This window comes from Perna viridis, chromosome 1 (genome assembly GCF_037379345.1).
Source record: "Perna viridis isolate PV_CMFRI_1.1 ecotype Kerala chromosome 1, ASM3737934v1, whole genome shotgun sequence".
Lineage (NCBI taxonomy): Eukaryota > Metazoa > Mollusca > Bivalvia > Mytilida > Mytilidae > Perna > Perna viridis.
In genome coordinates, this window is record NC_142445.1 from 29,374,340 (window position 1) to 29,393,643 (window position 19,304).

Here is a 19,304-nt window from a genome sequence, read left to right on the forward strand (position 1 = left end):
AAGAATATTTGTTTCCGATATTGGGACCCGTATGCATCGAGTGAGTTTCTGTTCGGACCCCAAACGCCGGTCAGAACTTGTGTCAAAAATGGAATACAGGCAAGCGGATACAAACCAATTTGAATCGGGGGATATATAGTTACAAAAAATACGAATAGCAAATAAAGATAATGCATACTTCCTGGTTTACATAATTTCACGTTTTATTTTTATATGGGGAATTCAAAATTGTTTCATCTGCTTTATAGTCTTGTTCTATTTTTTAGTGTCAGTGATCTCAAATTTAAATGTGAACCATTTTTCGGGCACTTAAGCTGAAAAAAAAACAATAGCATGTTTTGTTTACAGTTTTTTTTTAAAGAAAATTTGATGTATGTGTCACTTTCAACTCCATAACGAACGTCGTTTTGCATTGGATATGGATAAATACACACCCCCCCCTCCCCCCCCCCAAAAAAAAAAATTGAATAAACAGAATAAAAAACAAGCAGTGTTGTAAAGCATGGATAGTCGCCGGTGTCATCAATTTTCGTTCAAGATTTTAAAGTGACAAAGTACTCTGGATTCGATCAGAAGTCCAGTCAAACTGAAGAATTCCTTACAAGTACTCAGAGATAAGACCCTTTCTCCGTTATCACAATGTTCAAAGGGTTGAAATGCTAAACGTTAGTGCACTTGACACTCAATGAAATATGATAAAGTATTATATAACAGGTTAATTTCTTTGCATAAATTCAATCTACAGTTCGAAATGATACCAAATTCAGAGCATGCCATCTTTTGGATTTCTCTATTTAATGTAATACATGGGATATCTCCAGACGAATCAAGCCTATTTAAAACTGTGTTGAGGTCTAAAAAGGCGAAAAGGTCAAATCTTTAGAAAACATCCTTGATGGCCAAAACGGATTGATCGCGGAACTCCAACTGACTGTGTCAAAACAAAACGCTTGGTTAGCAGATTTGAACACACTAACATACGACAAAATAGCCAAACAGCCGACCTTGAAAATACATGCACTGGACAAAACACCAACAGAAGGAACGCAAAGCTGGAACCCAAATTCAATAAGTCAGTGTCCATGGAAAGGGAAAAGCTCATATCGTTGACAGAAGTGTAACTGAAACTGATACTGAGTGGATAGAAGCACATGACCTTGATCTCGAAGATCATCAAAGAACTCAGGCAGTGCATTCATCAATTAGAAAAGGTCGGTATAAGTGGCGGATCCAGTCGTTTGAACCCTTATTTTTTTATGGAATTTTTGTTAATTTTGTCCACAATTTTAGCAAAACTGAGCAAATTACAGTTTGGAGCCCCTTTTTCAAATTTCTGAAACAGGTGCTCCTTTTTAAAAATTATCAATGTCAATTGAGAAATGAAGCCAGCAACTTTAACTCACATTTATTTCATAATTTCATTATTAATGAACTTTCTTGTCCAAGATGTTCGGCTAAATATGAAGACAATCAGCATTTTTTCCCGATGCAGTCGGTATTTGGTTCGCTACGACATCCGTGACATCCAAGATGCTTTACCAAGGCAACCTATCCGTGGATAGCGTGAAAGTAAACATGAATTTTAAAGCTCAACTGGGGACATTGATGTCCGGAATATTGTCAATCACTTTTATATAATGCATTATCATTTATATATTGAATAATTGGAAATAGTTTACTTGTTGAACCAATAAAATAACTGAAAAACGAAACATAGCACAGTGATCATACAGATCACCAAATAAAATCTTAATCAATTTGTGGTATTAACAAAGTGTAAATATGCGTCGGCTATCTTATTTAAAGAAAGTACTTGTTTTCGATTGTCTTGTTTATGATGATATTAGATTGGTGTTATGTGAAAAACTCTCTTGGTTGTAATTATCATTGCCATTATAATTATCACTTGATTGCGATTACATGCTTAATTATGATGAAAATGTAAATGTCATCACTAGTTCATGAGTGGACGATTTAGCTAGTTTTATTCCGTGTGTTTATGATATTTGGCTTCTTATAAGTGTGATCTATGATCCATCATACAAACCTCTACCTTATAATATCTTCTTTTCTACTCATTTATATTTCCAGTTTTACCTGTAAAATTGAGTTTTAAAAGGCTTTTCTTCAGAAATTTTTTTCAAATAATTTTTTGTTATTTCAGAATGATTTCAATGCAAAATGTAGACAACCTTAAGTTTTCTACCTTCCATTATTTACTTTCAAATTCTCTATTGAACTATTATGATTGTGTTTATTGCCCTTTTTAGCACACATTTTTCAAAGTCAAAATTTTATTTTTCTTTCTTTTAAAGCTAATACTGTTGTATAATAATACTTCTACTCATAGTTGTTGACTTATCCCATCCGGTCTTTTATCTATTACACAAATAATTTTTTATACATTATATATGCATAAGAATAAATGCATTGTATGTCTTTGTCACCAGAAGAGGCCTTACATAGGATTTGTCTGCTGCCTAATCCTTTTCACAATGTGTTGAATAAAATATGGTTTAAACTAACTAAACATGTGTTGTATTGACGGAAACTATTTTGTTCATTTTTAGAGCGACTTCTTATCCAAAATTCACCATCAAGCAATGCAGATGGAATTATAGCATTCTATGCAACTATGTCCTCTTCGGGAAATTCGCCTTGCGCCAATCACACTCTCGTATTCGATGTGGCAAAAACCAACATAGGAATCGGATACAACCATTTTACCGGCGTTTTCACCACTCTTCGGGACGGCGTTTATGTTTTCATATGGGTATTTCGAATGCACACTGCCGAACATTTGACAGAACGTTTGATTGATGATGTTGTTTACGGCGCTAGATTTCTTCGCACTAAAATTAATGATGATGGGGCTGTTAGCGGAACTGTTGTGGCGGAAATTACCTAAGGACAGTCTGTGGTGACTGTGGTGAAGAGACATTTCAGATTTAGTTTGAAAAGTTCAACCAATTACAAATTTATGCTCCCAACAAGCATTGTCGTGGCTATAATTCGAATAAAATTTGTCTTCAAGGTGATAGTGTTAAATGTATTTCAAGAATAAAAATTCCCGCAAAAGATTTCAGGTGTATCAAAGTCGGTCATGGCCTTACATTAGAACACATGTGCACCCAACTAAGGCCTCAATCATTCAAAGGCCCTCGGTCAAATTAGTATTGTATTGATAACAGTCTTCAGGACTTCGCCCCCGATTGCGTTCTTCAGATAGGATGGTCTTAATCATTTACGCTAGTATATTCTCAAAGATATACTAGTTAACCCATAGTAGGAAAAGCAAACACACTATTATGATAAAATTAATTATTGCTTTAATTAAATGCATAAATCGTGTTGTCAAAAGTTTTTGCCGTTGGTAATGCTGTTGTCAAAATATCTGGTAAGTTTCCACATAAACTGAAATAACTCTGGACGTTCTTCTTCACACTCCTTCCTAATTCTCTCTCGTAGATTGTTGGTTTCCATTTCATTCTCATACTTTTTCTTTATTTCAATCAATTGTTTATTGATAATATTGTCGCCGTTGCTTGTTACTGAACAGTCTGCTGAATTCGAAGTATCGCTGCCGATAAAATCCTCCTCGCGCAATAGCAAAGTGGGAACTTCGATGTCTTCCTCGATTCTCCTTTTCAATGCATCGATATCGCAATCGCCAAAATCATCGTCTTCTTCGATAAGAGAAAAGTTGCTCTTAAAAGACGAAGAGAGAGATGAGTTATCGCAAGTTTTGTTTCCTATTCGTTTATCTTTCTTCTTTTTTATTTGCGAATCGTTCATTATGCTGGGTAATCGATTTATTTTACCGTTTGAGCAATCATTGCCACTACTAGGTTTTATATGCTTTTTTCCCGGTGTTTTCTTGTGTTTTGAAGACTTATTTCGTGGTGATAGCATTTCATCTAATTTACATGATGACCTCAATGAACGCGGAGTTTCGGGCATACGTTGTTTGTTTTCAAGTTCTTCTTGTTTTTGTCGCAATTCGTCTTTTAAGTTTCTTTTAATATCGTCCATTCTTCTTTTTATTATGAGTTCGGAAGCACCAAAAACATCGGACGAAAACGGTTTTCCTTTGTTCTGCTTACAAATGTTTTCAATCATATCAAGCAGACGGTGCACTTGAACATCTTTTTCCCGTCCTGTAGCAAAATTGTTAAATGCAATATAACGTCGTTTGCATTGCTCCATGACTTCCTGAATGCCTTTAGGAACGTCACATACATAGCCGTAGATTGTTGTACCATCGTTATCCAAAATGTCTCGTCTCGTAAATAATACAATAGTACGAGACTTGACATCATTTCCAAAATGGCGGACGAATTCCCGAAACAAATGATGCTCTTTTTTGCTAATGTTTTCAATAGCAACCACTAAAACAAGAACATGAAATCCAGGCGATGTCATTCCAACAAGCTTTAATAATTCCTTTTGATTAATACTGTCGTCGTTCCGACGGTCAAAAACATCATATGTATCGACGACAGTTATTTTCCTTCCAAACCTATTAACGCTTCCATATCGACATTTTTCACTTCTTTTTCCGAAGTATTTTTCGTTTAAGATACAATTCCCAGTTGAACTTTTTCCCGATCCAGCTTTTCCTATTAGAACTATTCTGCATTCATTATCTTCCTCTCTTTCTTGACAGTCCTCCCATGCATTCTTAGGGTAGCAGCCTTGAAACAAAAAGGGTAAAATTAGCTTTAAAATATTATAGCACATATTCTGTCATGTTTTAGTTTTTTTTTTAGAAAGTTTTCATTTCCATGAGTTCTCTGATGTTTTGTGTATGTTTTAGAGTATATCATACCAATTACGCTTGACTCGATTAAAGTCTCAACTTATAACGTCAGAACTAAATTTCCTGCGTAGAGGCGAATATATTCGATGTTTCAAATACAATGTTTTTCACACTTTTGCTACCTCACCCCAGCTTTTGCAATCTATTACAGTAACAGTATATACTGTAAACTCCTTCGCGGATTCGTAATGCCTTAATATTATTTTCATATCCTGTATAGCAGAGTCTATATCAGTCTCCTGCACAGAGAGTATATTCGCCATTTCAAAGCTTTACATCACTACCATACTCAGTACCAAGCCCCACCTATTTACAAGTACAGTACACCGAAAACAGCTTCGACGGATTTGTAATGAGAAGTTCTCATTCCCTTTGAACTTTGTTCACATCCTTTTTAGCAGAGCCTATAAGCTAGCGGATTTATTCGTTACTAAATCAGGAAGCGGTTATAGGTCTGCGGAGGAATTTTAGTCATTTTTCTTGCTGGTGTAGTCCCGATTTCCGCAAAACAGGTAAAGATAACATTGGTTTCATATTTTAACCATACCGCTATCGGATCCTTTTCTTTCAGTCGACTTTTCATCGTGAAATGAGGAATCACGCACCAGTTGTGTCCACGACTTCGCTGGAAACGGTGCTAAAAAAAGAAATTTCAAACTTTGTGTGCGTGGACTTCGGAAGTAATGAATAGAAATTTCCACAGTTGACATGCACATATACCATTGAAATTGGAAATCTAGTTTTCCAGAAAAGTATAATAGCAAGATTTCTGTTTTGAAAAAAAACATTGAGAGGAGTTCAAATAACAGAACTTAAAATACCATGGTGAACATTATTGTTTTTTTTTATTTCTTCCTCCCCATCCTCCAAAAAATGTTTTTGTTTACATACATAAAATAGCACTCTTTATAAATGTTAGACATGGTGTGAATAAATCAATGTTATTTCTATAAATTCAGAACCAGTAACAACCCGTATAATAGTCTTTGTTTATATGGTTGTTGCCCTTTTGAAAAATAATACAAATTGTTAACAAAGAGTTATCGTTCTTGATTTGTGTGGTATATGAGAGAAATTATGTATGATTTTCCCAAAATACAGATCTGCATATAGGAATGAATGTAGTTACATAAAAATATGGTGTGATTAGAATGAAAAAAATTTTTGTTTGTTTGGTGGGTTTTTCTGCAGGTTCGAATTTTGTATGTATTTGTACTTATAAACTAACCTGTTCGAGGTCTTACATCCGACTGTGCGACTGGAGGGCTAGAAACAGGCTTCTTCCTTACACCTTGAAGATGAATACTCATATAACTTTTTGTGCATGCAACCCAACTATGAAATTACTTATTGACTTTAAATAATTTAAAGTAGTATATGCTTTAGAACTATTTCATACCCTTATTAGTAGAACATTGATCTTACTTCAGATTATAATTACAAATAGTACTCGATTGATTTTATTAAATCTCGTATTAAAATGTGCAATGCAATCTTATATAGTTCCAGAACGTAGGCAAACTCTGGTTGTATGTGTACGTTCGGGTCAAAAGGCTATTCGAATAAAGCTCCAAACAGCTAGCATAAGACATTCGATCTCACTTGGTAGACAATGCAGACAGCTCTTTCAGGAAATGCAAGAATCTTGTGGAGTCGGAAAAAATGAATACTTTTCCTCATCCAGACTGTCACGGTCTGTGCAAACATTTTTAATTACGCAAGTTCATATCGGTATTCATTTCATTTCAAGATAATTTTTAAAACAATGCATTAGAAGAGCATGCTGATATAAGTTCTATTTTAGTTATAATTGCATATAATTACTGCAATGAACATTAACAGCAAAGTGCGAATGATATTTGTTGAAGCATCCCGTTCTTGTCTGAAACCTAACGTTGATTTTTAGCTTTAAGTTTTAAACCATACTTGTTGTTGGTCTACAGACAGGAAACTCTATAATTTCCTCCCTGACAACCGTCTTCGGCTTCTTGCTGAGGTAGTTCAAACTTGTCAAGGCTAAAATAATCATGATTAATAACGTAATTAAGGGGAAGTAAATCTAGACGAATTAATGAAGCATTTCATTGACTTGAAAAATTGTTCGTAAAAAGCATTTCTTTTAGAGACGTATTGTCTCAAATTTAATGGCGTTTTGGTAAAGATCTTTAAATATGAATATCAATTCAAGGCATATTCCTTTAAAGCAAAATTTTTGACTTTCGTAATTAAAATTTGATTTCACTTTATTCTTTTTGTTTGTTTTTTTTTCCTTTTCATGTGTTTTTATATGTTGATTGACTTATGAATTAAGCAATATTTTGACAATGTGCTAGCTACCTGTTTTCGGTCGAACCAGATTAGTTAAATCGCCGGTAAGAGACAGTCCGTCTATAGACGATCTAGGAGTCCTGGAACTTGAAGCTCTATTCGAGCGGCCTGTGGCAAAAACAATTAACCGTGAAAATATGATTTACTTCAATTAGGAATATCTATGGTGGTACCGCCCCCACCCCCGTGTGATTAAATAAAGATATTTTTTAAATTAAATGAAAACATTGAAATATACGAAAGCCCATTGAGGTCATTTTCGTAGACTTGAAAAAAAAATTTCGCGTTATAACGCAAAACTAAAGCTTGATAACTCAAAACCTTCGTAAAATAACGCGAAACTTACGTGTATAACGCGAAAATTTCGCAAAATAATGCAAAATATCTTATATATATATATATATATATATACAACGTCTCAGAATGTGAAGACTCTATTCGCTACACTGCTCCATCGGATCAAATTGATACAGGGAAGATAACGTAAACTTATAGAAGGGTCTGAAAAATTCCCAACGATGTTAGAACTGTCAAATTTGCGAAGCAAATTTTTGGTCGTTCCCTCCGCGGGACTCGAACTCGTACCTCTGTGATATTTATGGCAACACCGCCTGCACTAAGTCCAGCGCCCTAGACCACTCGGCCAGCTAGGCTAAATAAATATAGCTTTCGCTGGCCGGTCATTCCTCCTCGTAGAATTAATCTAGGGCTGTAACTTCGTACACGATGTACGAAGTTACAGCCCTAGATTAATTTTTTATTAGTATTTAATTATTTTGATGCGTTTTTCACACGTTTGATTTATCAGATTTTCCATGATGAAAAATTGGTAACCAGGGTTTTACGGTCCACCCATCCCACCTTTGAAAATCTATGGATCAGTACATAGGACAACTCCACTTTAAAAATTCATAGACATAAATGCTGATGAAGCGTTCATAACACCAAGTAAGATCATAGTTAATTTAAAAAAAACAAACTTACTACTCCCCTGAGTCTGCGGGCGGTCCATTTGTCCTATGAAAATAAAAAAAAGATAAAACCACTTTATTAAAAATACGCATACTTAGTTTCAACGGTAAAAGGGTCGTAATTTGTATACCATCTTCGATAGTTTCAATAATTAAAACCTCTTTGAGTTGTCTCAATCTTGCTCGTGTAAAAAAAGACATTCCCATTTGTCTTTGAATCAACAGGCGTGTATGATACAGTTAATTTACAAATTTTCTCTTTCATGCACAATTTTATTTATGGACACACTTTTAAGATATCAAGATATTCATATGGATCGAACTTTTATTAAACTTCGACATGTCGGTGCGTTCGTGAATCCGCCCGCTTAAATTCGGTTTGTGCTTATTATTTTACTCTCCTGCAACCTGGTTATTCGGTTTCATTTACACACGATCGATTGGTGCTGACCAGGAAGCACAGAGCATATTTTCTTCTTTTTTTCGCGCAGAGACAATTCCATTGCTGTTACCAATAACAAGCAGAAGAAAACTGAAATTGCTGAAAGCTTTTCTCAATCGGTGTCCTGATGAGATAGTTATTCACAGTAAATGCAATTTAAAATAGTTTTTAAGCTTTCTTGTTATTATCAAAATTAAAATGGCGGACTACAAGTTGAGAGAAAAAAGCTCCCTAAAACTAATGGCTTTGTTTACCTACCGATTGTCTCTGAAAAAAGTCACTGTCGTTTTTCTAATTTTATCATCCAGAAAATAGCATCAATCATTTTCTCATAATCCATTTTCATGTTACTCGTAGAATATTCTTGAAACGTAAAATTTCTATCTCCTTAACGATACGTGAATAATGAAGCATGAACACTGTGTTTATTATCACAGTGTAATTATCTACAATATGAAAGTCTTTTGTTTTTTTTAAATCATCGGTTTAATCATTTGTCAATTTCTATCGAAGCGATTAATTGAAAACAAAAGAATCGTATTATACCCATTTTGTCAAGGTTACCATTAAAATCGGTCAGAATGCTCTACATTTTCTTTTTATTTTGTCTGTTAATTCGATCTTGCAATGACGTCTGTCCTATAAATTGTTACATTAGTATCTTGCAATTTAATTTCAATATTTCGATTCGTCGAAGCGGGTTGATCCCTCAAATTATTCTAGTAATAATTTATAATACTGAAACAGATATTATACTTGATTGAGTGTTTTATGTTGGGTGATACGGGTATGACAGCGTACACTTGTCAGGATTTGTTTTTCATGTTTGTCTAAACTGCCTTTTTTGTATTTACCCCACAATCACTATCTCTTTAATTTAAATTTAACATAGACCTGGAACTTGTTCGTATTGAGAAAGCTTTAAATTGTCAAGCAACCTACTCTAGATTTGACGGACTTATCTATGACACGTTGCATCTAAAGTGTAAAACCGGAAGCAATGCAGCATAACTGCATTAGAAATAACATATCGTTTTTGTTGGGTTTTTTTTTGTGTTTGTGTTTGTTTTTTGTTTTGCCTTAGTTGTCTCTTTTCTAAATAATATTATGTGATAGACCGGGTGCAACTTCGGAATACAAAATGATACGGAACCAACCTAGTTGTCCTGGTAGTAATTAGAGTTCCCAGTTGTATAGTTTAAATTATGTGCAAACTACAATGCCAATCCTAATGTGACAAATTTTGTTTTCTATATGATCCTGGATACTTAAGGTAACATTTCCGAGGACTTTTAACATGACAAATAAAAAAAGGTAACTCTCTAACACTTTTATTAAACCGTTATGTAAAATAAAGACTATATGATCGTCTGCTGACTGCTTGCAATGATTTTTCGGGGTTTGTAGATGACGCTGTCTTCGGGCAAGTCAAAAGCCTTTCTTTCAGGAGATGTGTGGTCCTCGTAGACGAAAACGATTAAAATCCTAAAACATATCGAACAATTTTTTACATTGAGTCCGTTTTTCATTTGACCCGGGTTTTTTTGTTTTTTGTTTTTTGTTTTGTTTTTGTTTTTGTTTTATTTTGTTTTGTTTTGTGTTGTTTTGTTTTTTGCTTTTTTGTTTTTGTTTCCTGTTTGTGTTGTGTTGTTATTTTGATTATTATTCTTGTTTTTAATGTGTGTTGTTCTTATCGTCCAATTTCAAACTTATTCAACATTACTGCTTATTAATAAAATGTACTAAAGCTTTGCATGGGTAAGATTATAAGGATAAAGTATGTAAATACCATATGATTTACATTCTGAGCAAGATAACGGGAAAAGTTCCGAACGATTAATCTGTTCGAAATCCTAGCAAAATTGAACAGCATTCTTACCACCCGGGAAGAAAATAAATGGTTTTGATTTGCACATGATCACCAAAAGTACACATTTACAAATATTCGTCTAGTTAATTTATTAATCATGTGGTGATTTTCACCTGGATCTATGAAAATGGGTGTGACTTTGACATCAGTGGATTCCTATCAAACCATAAATTAAAAAAAAAAATTCAGTAATGACGTATTGAAGTTTGTAGCGGTATAACAGAGGTATTTGTAACCTTCTCCTGAACTGTTATTCAGAATTTTAAGCATATAGTGGATGGGAGATAACTCCGGTAATCCCTTGAAAACACACTAGAAGCTACCATTTTTATTGAAACTTTTAAGGTCTCACTCATTTATTTCTCACCGCAGTAAATTGATTTTAGTATCTTCTATCTAAAGGTGATTATTTTTGCTAAAGCGCTGACCATTTTTGTCATTGAGGTGGGGCGAAGGGGAGGATTAATTTTATTTTTGGCGGAAGCACAAATTTTTTATTCAAATGCAGCAGCAACCGAGTCACATTTTTATTTGAAAATCTGCTTTGTTAAGTAATGGAAAATATAGAATTATTATATTTATTTTTTTTAATGGGTAAAAAAAATGTTTTTTTCTAGATTTCGAAGACTTTTTTTTCAAAAAGATCCCAGCCTCCCCCTCCCTAGTAAAATGGGTAATTCATAGATTTTCTTCTTAATTTATCGATATTTTCAACACGAGTTTTAAATTATGTGATTGGCAGGTTGATATCAAAGTTGCGACGTTGTGACAGGAGAAAGTCCGAGAGTGAATTACCGAATTTATTATTTCACAGTGTGAATATTCAAATGACGAAAATTTACGTAACATATAATGATTATTCACTGAAATACCTCAGGGTTATCTCTCTTTTAACATTTTTTTTTAAGTATTGAGGTTTTAATTTCAGTTAGCAAGAATCAAATTTAAACATTTTGTGCCCCTTTAGTAAAGACCTGGGTCCGATTTCATAAAAAATCTCAAAGGCAGGAAATTTCCTCGATAGTTTTAAACAGAAACTGTATTACAATCAGATGTATGCGAAAGTCACAAAAAATATACTGGAAACGCATTAATATTCTGGGTTGCTGGTTTTTGCGGATGTTCTGACGCGGAGATCCATGGTCAATTATTTTGAGACTAGAAAGGCATATATTGGGCAAAGACCAAAAGGAATGACGAAAACTATACTATAAGCGCGATTGAAAAAGAATTGGTGGTATTCTGTATTTATTTCCATGATTTAAAAAAGGTCTTCTTCCAACCTATCAATAAAATTTTACTGTTTTATGTCTGTTTAGAAATTTTCAAAAAATGACTTATTTCTCAGTTTTTATACAACTGCATTTTTCTTTCGGTCGTATAATGGTGCGTCGTCGTTGGCGTCCATTAACGTTAGTTAATTTCCGTTAACTTAAGTAAAACTTATGCGATCTTTTTTGAAATTTTAACACATTGCTCCTAGATACATGTCAGAGGGTCCTATAGTTTTTTTTTAGAAAAAAATTAAGGGGGAAATGAATGTTATAATCAGAATTGACAGAAAAGTTAATTGTTGATTCGCATTTTATTGAATTTTTCATGAAAATCCCTGGCTGCATTTTTCAGTCAGATTTCAGATATCCTAATGAATTATAATGGGCTATATAAAAATGACTTTTTTTTGTCCGATTTCGAAATATCATTTATTGGATTCCTTATTAAAAGCCCTGCCTGTATCGGATTTCAAACATCTCTAACGCTTATCGACTTGTAAGAGACCAAAGCGACCATATCCAAAAAAATCGAATTTTTTGTCAGATTTCGAAAATTTGTGATTGAATTTCAAATTTTGTGTTTTCTTGTGTCCACACTTGTTGTTGCGCCCATAATAAACTGTAAATCTCTATGCTAAAATGTAACAAAAACTTATATTGTGTCCACACTTACCCGCAAGTGAGCAGAGATCGACATGCTGCGATCGTATCATGATGCGCTACGAAGCTCGATATTAGGATTACTCTAGTTCAATATTGTAACGCTATGGTTCCCTTTTAAAAGTTTTCAACTTTAAAACTGAAATTTGTGAGATGAAAAGTTATATTTAAAGATTAATTGAAATAAATTAGTTTAGATCTTAATGGCCGAGTATATTTTATATTATATATGTGTGGGATATTTGACCCCCCCCCCCCACAAAAAAAAAAATTAAAAAGTCTACTCCTCTAAGTCACATTATTCTGATTCTCATATGCTCAGCTCATATACATTTTTAGCAAGCTTGTGAATACTCGGGTCAATATTTTCCAGTATTCATAAAACAACTCTATAATATAACACAAAAAGCAGTGAATGTTTTAATCAAATGCCTCTAACATATACAGAATTTAACTACAACAAAATAATTAAATCATAAATATTCAACATGTTGAATACAACGTCTACAGGTGAATGTTGTATGAAGAGTATCGTCATTCATTGTCGTCGCGTCAGCAGAAAGAAACATGTTGACAACATCAACATCGTGTACGAAACTGTTGAAAACAAACAAAACATTAACGAATCATATAAAACACAATGTGTCACATAAGTCACAAATGAGTAATTTACGAGATTCGTCAGTAAGATAATTTGCTTGCAAAACAAACCATTTTCAGTTTTTCTAAATGCGGGCACCAAGTCGAAGATAGTGTTTTTTTTTCTTTGTTTTTTGTTGTTGTTTTGTTGTTGTGTATTTGGGGGGGGGGTTCTTTTGTTTGAATGCAGAGATTTGTGATCAGAACGATTATTACGTGATTCAGGTTATTTGTTTTTTATCGTTGCATTCTAGAATTGATTTATTAGCCAGGCTGACTTCAATGTGGATTTTTTTTATCTTAAACTGTTAAATAGTTATTTCCAATATTATAATTAATTTTCCATTCCTGAACTATTTCACTGAATCAAACAATAAAACAACACTTTAGAATCTTGTATTGTCCTAGTTTGTTTATGCACATGAACCCTGTGCATCAGAAGTTCTTTATTGTATTTATGTGAATGATTTGTATGTTGAAATATGGTGAATTATTTTTATATATTGTATATGCATTTCTAAATCTAAAATCAATATCAACAAAATGGTATTAATAATTTTAAAGGAGTTCTAATGAATGAAATGGCTGAACAAAACATTTTTTTAGGATCAAATTTGAAATAAAAAACAGGATTTATATTTAAAAAAACAATTTCGGGATTTGCTCAAGAAAAAAGAAGAAAGGCAGGACCTAAATTTTATCAATATAAAAAAGAAAAGTTTTATCATAGTCCCCCATAAAAATGAAATGATTGCCCATGAATACTAACCTGTATGAGAATGGGAAGCAGAATAGTCACACCCATCCCCTGAATTTGCGAACGTCATGGTGTCCATACATGCAAAATCTATTAGAAAGATGTGAAAATATTATTTCATTATAGCAAACAATAAATCGATAAGTTCAAGTCATTCGTTTACTTCTAGCTGACGCCATTAGTGATTTTGAATATTCATGCGCCAAAAAAAATATCACATATTTTGATAGATATGAAACTACCTTCATCCCGCCTTTCACATTTAATTGGCTTCATTCAATGCAAAAGTGCTTACACGTTCCAAATAAGCAGGTCTTCGAGTATAATATGTTGTGCGGTCGAGGCAATAAATCGATTGTTCAGCACATTTTTAGTGAAAATTGCCCCCAAAAATCACAGAAGACATGTCAGGCAATCGTATGCCTAATGTATTCATCATGACAAACACAACATTCAGTCTTATTAAGAATCAGCCCATATAAAATTCAGACATTGCCTATGGTACATGTAGAGGTGATTCAATGTGTAGAAAAACCCACCGAACAAATGACGCATAATCGGACTACATATGCTTTATTTTTACATAACGATAGTCCTTTCTATATTCAGTTTTGTATTTTTGTTTAAAAAACATTACTTTCATATCTCATAAAAAATCAACCAAAGCAAACAAAATCAAGAACGATAACTCTTGCAAGTGCCAATTTCATACATGCATGTTTTCTCAAAAGTGCAACAACAAAATGAAAAAAACTTGTTTATGTGGTCTGTTACTGTTTCTGGATAGAAATAAAAGTGATTTTAGTGGGTTTTTGAAATGCATGAATCACCTCCTGTCTGATTTTTATAAAGTAATGCCTCTATATCGGGTACATTGAACTCTCAAGCTGTTTTTATTAGCATAACTTAGTCATTGAGGTACTCTTCCAAGACTTTCCTTCGTAAGACTAATGTATTTATTTCTGATACATTTGATGCATCTCTTTTTATTACTTTTCATATTAATTTCCACATGATCTGTCATGGAACATTAACAAACAGTAATTATTATATTGCAATTTAAATACCGATCTCTAATTGTTGCTCATCCCTTCAAATCAACATTCCTATACTGAATTTTGTACAAGAACTAATTATGTTTTTATGTTAATTTTGTCATATAGTAAACAAATAGAAAACACAAAAAAAAACCAAAATAAGCATCAAAATATAGCAAAATAAATTAATTTGAGATAAATACTGTAATCTGATTGGTTAAAATAATTTTGTTAAAATATTGACACACCTTTATTCAGTTAAATTCAGAGCTACTTTTCTCATGTTTAAAGATAAAAATATGTTTTAAAATTAATTTATAAGAATTCGCACTTCGCACAATAAACAATATGCACATGGAAAATTTATGTTATTTTTCAATAGACAAAATTTTTATCGTAGCCAGTTTGTAAATATTATGTTCTCTCGTGTGAAAAGTTAAATAACTGTTCAAACGAATTCAAATGTTTAATATAACGAGAATAGGTATGGCGAATATGTCAAGGTGACAACAACCCCACCGGGATGAAAATATCAGCCCAAGGCCACCCATTAGTTACGAACAACGAGGAAATCCTCATACCATAGGGCAGGCTGCATCTGGCCCAAAAACATCAATATACAAAGGTACAACGAAAGAGTTGCCCATATATACTCAAGTAACATAAAAAATAAACTAAAAGTGAAAACGAAACAAGACCTAAAGATGCTAGAAAATGCGGCGGGTGAAAGTACTTTGGCGGGATCACAACCCTGGCCACTATAGGAACAATATTACACAATTAAAAAGCACATAAAAATCAGTTCAAAAAGGTCTGAGTCCTTTCTTATAACGGAAATAAAGAAACTGAATATAAATTACACAAATGTTCAAACTGAGGATACCCGCAGTTAACTAACATGCCAGATCCAGACCAGTTTAAACCTACAAAATGTTATGTCCCCATCGTATGTAAAATCAATCTCAATTCTTCCCATGCGAGGTTGAGAATAACTGTACATCAAAAGTCATACAATAAGTATACAACCCAATCATCACAAAATCTGCTTGAAATATAGTGTTATAATTTCTTTGTAAAGACCCTATGAGCGAATCAATGTTAATACCAAAAATTGCAATCTTTAACGATTTGACAACAATATCATAACTATATCCCTTACGAATGAGCCTCTTCAAAGGTTAAGTAAATTAATTGGATGAGTATCGAGCTTTCCGTGTTTTGCGTAGAATATTACCATAAAACTAAGGATGAGAGATACCCGCACGTATTAAATCTTTACATGTACATCTGTATTTGAGAGTGAGTTCCTTTATCGGTTGAAAAAAATGTGAATGTTTTTACGAGCTTTCTGCCTTTTACACATCATCAATAAAGCATAAGCTTAATGCAAATGAAAGATAGATTACAGAAAGGTACTTCCCATTTAAAAATATTTTTTGTAGTCAATGACTAACTTTTAAAAAGTCTGTGACGTGCTCGGGTAGTCAAAGACAACTTTGCTGGCCCAACCGTATAATTGCCCACTAAAAATGGCAGTTTTTTTCTGAATAATCTGAATAAATGACAACCAACATTGAAACGCTATGTTCACATTTTTGCAATGTTTTTTTATTCATGACAATAATAATTTTTTATCATTTTTCGCAGTCTTCGATGGTATCTTCATCAAAAAGCCATTGGCACCGAGGTCAGGGGACTGTTACGATGTTACGATTTCATTCTTTAGTTTTTGCTTGCACTCCTTTAGTAAACTTGAAACAGTAGGGAGCAATAATTTAATTCATATTGGGGGAGGGGGCTAGGATCAAATACGAAAATAAAAAAACAGGACGATGATGCGTTGTTTAAAAAAAGATCCACAATGAATAATTATGGGTAATTCCAGGACACGCAAGAGTAAAAAATAAAATCCTCTTTAGAAATCAAATGGTTGCACCAAGGGGGTAGACCTAGGGTAAGGGAAACAATTCATAAAAATCAGTGGAACGTTTGTATTCACTATTTTACATCGATCCTATGTAAGTAGCAAAGTAACTTGGATGATTCCATTAAGTTTCAAAGGGAATCTTGAAGGGCTTTGGTGAAATTGAATAAAATACAAACATATCACTGATCTCAATAGTTATTTCCCGTACCCTAGGTTTACTTCCTTCATCTATAATAGTTTTACCGTTGTAACCTTCCGTTTCACGTTTATATATTTGTGATAAACAAAAACTCTCAGAAATTTGGACATACCCTTATTTAGATCAAAATAAATATATCCAAGATGAAACTGATCATTCTCAATTTGGTCTTTTTTGCCTCAAATATTTGCAATACATTTAGAAAACAACTGAAAAGCTATTTGAATTTATCCTGAGCATCTGTGACGTAGATATTTTTTGACTACTTATATTAAGAAAAAGTTGTGAGAAAGTTTTCCCGCCATTTTGCCAAATGCATTTCAACTAAATTTGACCAATTAATATCTTAAAAAGGCAAATTTTACAAATACTTTGATGGACGTTATCAGGTATAAATACTTGGTTAATGAAAAACTTCTGTTTTTTATTCATGTGCCACACCTGATACACATTTTGCCCGATTCTTAGATAAAGAAGTACTTAAAAATAATCGCATATTCAAATTGTCAAATATGGGCTCCCTACGATCAACCCTTCAATTATAATATATATTTTCCCCATTTTCCGTTTAAAGAGTCTTCAGATCCAAATTTTATTTGCCACTTTATCCTTTTAAGGTTCTCCCATACCCAATTTAAATAATAATTCCGTTTCATACCCAATTTAAATAATAATTCCGTTTGACATCATCTTTGTAGAGAACATTAACAATTCCATATAAAACCATAATTATTTATTGCACAATTTATTATCATGCTGATTTAATATACTTATAGAATATACAAATAAAATATCAATTTATAGAATATAAACCCTCTAAATATACAAGTTTTGTGTATTCGTCCTTATTACATGCATCCTTTTTTTTGTTATTCTTTCTAACAATCCTTCGTTGACTTTTTATATTTCTTCTTAATCATTTATCGCTTCTTACTTCCTATCCCTTCATCTATTCCTTCTTATATACAGTTGTTTCTATTCCTTCTTATATTTTTCCTTCCCATTCCCACTTACTACAGACCCGTATTTGGTTAGCCCGTCCTTTATTTCCCAAAGCATTTAAGTGTAAGTATTTGTAAGAATCAGGCAAAATGTGAAAAATCAGAAACATGCATGTCAAAAACCCACCGATCTGACAATGTGATATCACTCAAGGATACTTTTGCTATTTGAAAAGACCATTATTTGATCTCTGTATCACTGGCTTTGCTCAGAAATTTTTCAGTAGAATGTTAGAAAAAAAAAGGTTTTTGACAGAGTTATCTGCCCTTGAAATGTTCATTTTCCGTGCATTTCAATGAAATTGTTACTCAATGGGCCAACAAGATATGGAAAATCTTGTCTGTTTTCCTTGATTCTGATGGTGCAAATAGTCAAATTACACTATCAAAATGATGGGGTTTTTCATACCATGTTTCACCTACTGCCTGATTCTTACAGGGACTGACACACTTAAAAATCTATTTTGCAAAGTTTGAAAAGTAAACTTTTCATAATTTTCCATAATATCATAACGCACTTACCTTGTGACAAAATCATGCAGAGACAAACAAGTATGATTTTGCTAAGTGTATGGGAAGGCATTTTTCAACGTCAAATCCACTTCGAAATGTAAAGCCAGAATGTATAAATTCTTTTAAATATCTCTTTTACGATTACGAATTAACTGGGTGTCTGCAACGTTAAACGTCAGAATTTTCGCCTGATTAAATATCTATCCAAATGATATGATTTCAATTCTTTAAATTTATTTTTGGAGGTTATGGCGAAATTTTAAAAACGATAGGTAACTCAGTACTTTTTTTTCATTATTATCATTCGAGTTGAATGTCATAGCAAAATGAAATATGATCTATGTTTGTTATGATCAGATTCTAAATATAAAAGCTTCAATCTTTTGAACAATTTAAATGAACATTACCTAATCCAATTGTCAACTCTGTTGCTAATTGCTGCGTACAACTGAACAACTCAGATAAAAAACAAAAACGTTAAAGTACAATTTCTGGCTAAATAAAATCAAATGTAAATTAGGTGAAAGCAACATCAAAACTCGAAAATTTTTAGAAATAGGAGAAAGGTATTCAACAAATAACAAATAAAAAACGAAAGGAAACCAAATCCATTGTATTGTTAAGAAGATTCGTTATAGTATTGTAGTTCTATAATCGTTTTTCATATTTACGGAATGCAAGCCATTTTAGCAAGATTTTTTCAAGTTAGCTAGATCCTTTAATCTCAGTTTCCGCAATACAGATGACGTGTTATCGTTAAACAATCCTAGTTTCTGGGATTTAATTCATCGTATGTACCCCCAAAGAACTTGAGATAAAGTATACTACAGACACTGTGAAGTCAGCCTCATATCTTGACCTACACTT

General features: G+C 33.0%; 1 protein-coding gene and 1 long non-coding RNA gene across 2 annotated transcripts; both read right to left on the minus strand.

Annotated features, from left to right (window-relative positions):
- Positions 1-3,312: 3,312 nt before the first annotated feature.
- Positions 3,313-9,016, minus strand: LOC148628242 (uncharacterized). Its single transcript, XM_088585067.1, has 7 exons — positions 8,819-9,016; positions 8,132-8,164; positions 7,157-7,255; positions 6,746-6,835; positions 6,048-6,110; positions 5,367-5,456; positions 3,313-4,694 (listed from the first exon to the last, which is right to left on the minus strand). The coding sequence occupies exons 2-7, from the start codon at positions 8,157-8,159 to the stop codon at positions 3,355-3,357; spliced, it is 1,710 nt and encodes a 569-aa protein (XP_088441193.1). The 5' UTR covers positions 8,160-8,164; positions 8,819-9,016; the 3' UTR covers positions 3,313-3,354.
- A 3,755-nt stretch (positions 9,017-12,771) lies between these two features.
- Positions 12,772-18,650, minus strand: LOC148628243 (uncharacterized). The gene is made up of 3 exons (XR_015919334.1): positions 18,447-18,650; positions 13,773-13,850; positions 12,772-12,961 (listed from the first exon to the last, which is right to left on the minus strand). It is a non-coding gene; the product is annotated as an uncharacterized LOC148628243 (long non-coding RNA).
- Positions 18,651-19,304: the final 654 nt, after the last annotated feature.

Excerpts from the sequence above, each read along its gene's own strand:
- LOC148628242 (XM_088585067.1), bottom strand. The coding sequence starts at position 8,159 with ATGGACCGCCCGCAGACTCAGGGGAGTA. Across the intron at positions 7,256-8,131 it reads CCCGCAGACTCAGGGGAGTA|GCCGCTCGAATAGAGCTTCA; the intron begins GTAAGTTTGTTT and ends TTTTTGCCACAG. Across the intron at positions 4,695-5,366 it reads AAGAAAAGGATCCGATAGCG|GCTGCTACCCTAAGAATGCA; the intron begins GTATGGTTAAAA and ends TTTTGTTTCAAG.